Raw genomic sequence first — 3,432 nt, 5'->3', positions numbered from 1 at the left:
TGTAGTTCAGGCAAAGGACAAGTGAAAGAAGTATCAAGAAAACTTTCATTTTAATGTAACATGTTAACTTCAACAAGACCTTTGCTTCATTCATGAAATATCAGTGTCTTTCCATTTCTCCACCCATTGAACCTTCCTGACCCTGAACCTGGTAGTGAGGTTGGTAACAGTCAAAGACCACACTGAGAGAACATCCAGGTTTATACGTATCCAGGTTTATAGGTATCCAGATTAGTTAGCCTGTTCAGGGAGAAGACATGTAACAATGACAAGCTGTGTTTCTGACTCCACTAGGCCCCTGTTCCCACAGTCCATCCAACTGTTCCCCATGTCAAGCTCCGTTTCCAAGATACCAGTCAATGAACATCCTTTAGTTTCTAACCATCTGAGCAGTGTCAGAAGCCACAGGCTCTGAGTTTCCCAGGTGAGAAATGTGTCACAACCCTATTGTTTATTTGAATCCAGAACTTTCCCAATTTATTGCCAGCAACAACAAGGTGTAGACACTTGGTCAAAGACCTGGTGCTCCCCACATGTATGGCAGATATATTTAGCAAAGTAGCTGTTCTTGGTCTGCCTAATTATCCTCAGTGTATCCATGAGATCCTGACAAAGTTGGGCAAATCTTTCTATAGAGACATGACCCAACTCATCATAGCACTCCAGAGGAGCAGGCTATTGTTCCACATTCATCTTGCCCCAGTTGGCTGTGTGCCACAAAAGGTCCTTCAGGATAGGCATGGAGAAGTCATTGCTGTAGAAGTTGACATTGGAGATCTGAGAGAATTGTTTGAATGCAGGTAGGAGGACACTGAGCTGGGAGTCCTTCATTCTACACCCCTGAAAATCCAGAGTCTCAAGAGTGCCTACCACTTTCATGAGGAGACTGCTCAGAGGTGTATGATTTAAATCAAGTAAGGGCACCCCTCTCAACTCCAGATGTTTTAGCTGAAGGAGGTTCTGACAGCAGTTGAAGGAATTCAAATCTCTCTGTGAAATCAGGGAGTAAGTAATGGAGAGGGTCTTCAATGATGTCATCAGGCACCTAGGGATAAAGTAGACAGATGGTTAGATCTTGCAAATAGTCTTGCAGGGGTTTGACTGGGATATACAAAGTTGTAGAAGGAACCAAGTACCCTAGTGTCAGTTTGACTAAATGGTCAAGGACATCATTTATGATGCTTCCTTTTGGAAACTGCTCAGTCATGTCAACCTCACAATTTATCTCATGGCCTTACTCTAAACCTGAAAACTAGTTTGTCCTCTAATCCCAGAAAGCACACAGAAGAAATTCCATCCCAATAAAATTCTGACAGTATCTCAATATTTGCTGTGGGCTCACTGAATCTGCATTATTCTCTCTCATTATTATCAAGTATGCAGTCATACTTGCTCTTATGACATCCCAAGCTCATCCTCATGTTCCATGCACTCAGCACTACTTAGGTTCAAAATATTTTACCCATGGTGACTGGGGGAAGATAGAAGGCTACTCTTCTAGTTCTGAGCATATAACTCAATTTCACACTGTGCTAATGAGTACCCTGACTCCTCACTACAGACTCCTCTTCCTTTCCATTTGATTATGTGGGCTTGATTCCAGAAAGAATGACATCCTCTTCTTACTAGTTCTGACCTACTCTTGACACCAAATCACTTCTCTATATCATGAGTGCTCATTTCAGATACTGATTTAACTTGTAAAATTTCCCTTGTATATCTCAGTGAACATGGAAACAAAAGACTTCTTTCAGAGTCTTATGAATCTCTAAATGTTTGTTCCTAGTGAATGACTGGCATCACGTTCCACTAATCTTTTAGATAAGACAGACAGATTTGCTGTGGTAGCTGATCCAACTGTCTATTCTTGCTTACCCTAGGACCTGATTCCTCTGGTCTCTGAGAAAATAGATGTAGAACATGAAGAGATGCAGGAGACAGTTGAATTTGCAGAACTGAGAAATAAACTTGTTGATACACTTGACTTTTCCAACTCTTGTTCTATTGATAAAAGGAAAGGTGGTCTTGTGAAGGGGTGCCAGGAAGACATTGTGAAGATTTCTCATCTGCCCTAAATAGGGGGCAAAATGTGCCAACTCTAACAGAGTCCATTCAGTATTTAGTTCTAACTCCATGATGTGCTCTGGATCAAAAACATGGAAGATCTGTCTGAGAGCTTTTATTGGCAGAGCCCAGATCTTCATCTTTGTACAGCAGAAATATAGGGATCCCTTTCTCTCCTGGGCCCATTTAAAAAACCATGCTTGTGCTTCATCAAGGCACGACCTGATGCACAGGTCAACTGTTACCTTCAGACGCTGCCTCACTGCATATCTGGAATGGACCTTCACGGCTTGCTTTTCATTCGAGATCTCTGCTGAACAGTCACTGTCCTCTGAATCACTGCATATGTTCCAGAAGTTATGGTGCACGTTTCGTAGGTCAAGAAACTCTAGTTTTTTCCTCATGTAGGTGAAATATAAGAATGATGGCAGACCCTGAATTAGCTTTTACTACCTATGTCTAAACTCGGCTCTCTTCTCTGCTAATTTGTATGTTTTCTTCAGGACTTGATATCCAAGTTGGACTCAGGCATGCTACAGAAGCTTTCCTGTGCTTCTGTACACATGAGTACTTTTCTTTCAGTAAGGTACACTTTGTTTCTCCTTACTTATATTCTAAGTTCTTGTGGGGATGTCAGGGATAGTCTCATTCTACTATGAGGCCACATTTACTCTAGTCCATATTCAAATCTAATCCATAGCCAACTGTGTTAGGTACAAATACCTGTCAAGAATGCTGTATCCCTGCCTGATGATGCCATCAGAAGCATCTGATCAATTTATGACAAAGCTAATCTCCCTGACAATGTCTAATGTGTACTCTTCTGCTTCCTTCTATAGTACTTGGAAATTGCTTACCTGGGGTGAAACCCTCTTGTTTGATGAATGTCTACTCCATCTAGCACAGCTTGCAATGTTTCCAGGTCAGGAGTCTTCATCAATGCCCCCACATGGAGACAGCGAAAAGGCCAGTCTATCACCAATGCCTTTATGAGCTTGATATGTCTGCCATCAAAGGCCTCCTTGAACAGTGCTGGGAAGAGTCCATGGGCCATCTCCTCCAGATAAGATGTGCCTAGAGCCTCCTCTTTCACCAAAATTTGAATTACCAGCTTCTGGAGTGTGGGTGGGGTGTGAACACTCATCTTCTAAAGGTCTCTGTGATGGTTTGTATATCCTTGACCCAGGGAGTGGCATCATCTGAAGGTGTGGCCTTGTTGGAATGGGTGTGTCACTGTGGGTGTGGGTATAAGATCCTCACCCTAGGCCTGGATGTCAGTCTTCCACTAGCAGCCTTTGGATGAAGACATAGAACTCTCAGCTCCTCCTGCACCATGCCTGCCTGGATACTGCCATGCTCCCACCTTGA

At 42.8% G+C, this 3,432-nt stretch overlaps 1 protein-coding gene across 1 annotated transcript; it reads right to left on the bottom strand.

Moving 5' to 3' along the window:
- Positions 1-477: 477 nt before the first annotated feature.
- On the bottom strand, positions 478-3,214 carry LOC147005233 (PRAME family member 8-like). Its single transcript, XM_085836239.1, is given in 3 exon segments — positions 478-1,045; positions 1,876-2,463; positions 2,922-3,214. Coding segments are annotated over 3 exon segments (1,443 nt in total). The 5' UTR covers positions 3,209-3,214.
- Between the last annotated feature and the right edge of the window lie 218 nt (positions 3,215-3,432).

This window comes from Mus caroli, unplaced genomic scaffold, assembly GCF_978045245.1.
Source record: "Mus caroli unplaced genomic scaffold, Mus_caroli_1 scaffold_4, whole genome shotgun sequence".
NCBI classification, from domain to species: domain Eukaryota; kingdom Metazoa; phylum Chordata; class Mammalia; order Rodentia; family Muridae; genus Mus; species Mus caroli.
Note: the sequence above shows the minus strand (reverse complement) of the source record. Positions and strands in the feature narration are given on the sequence as shown.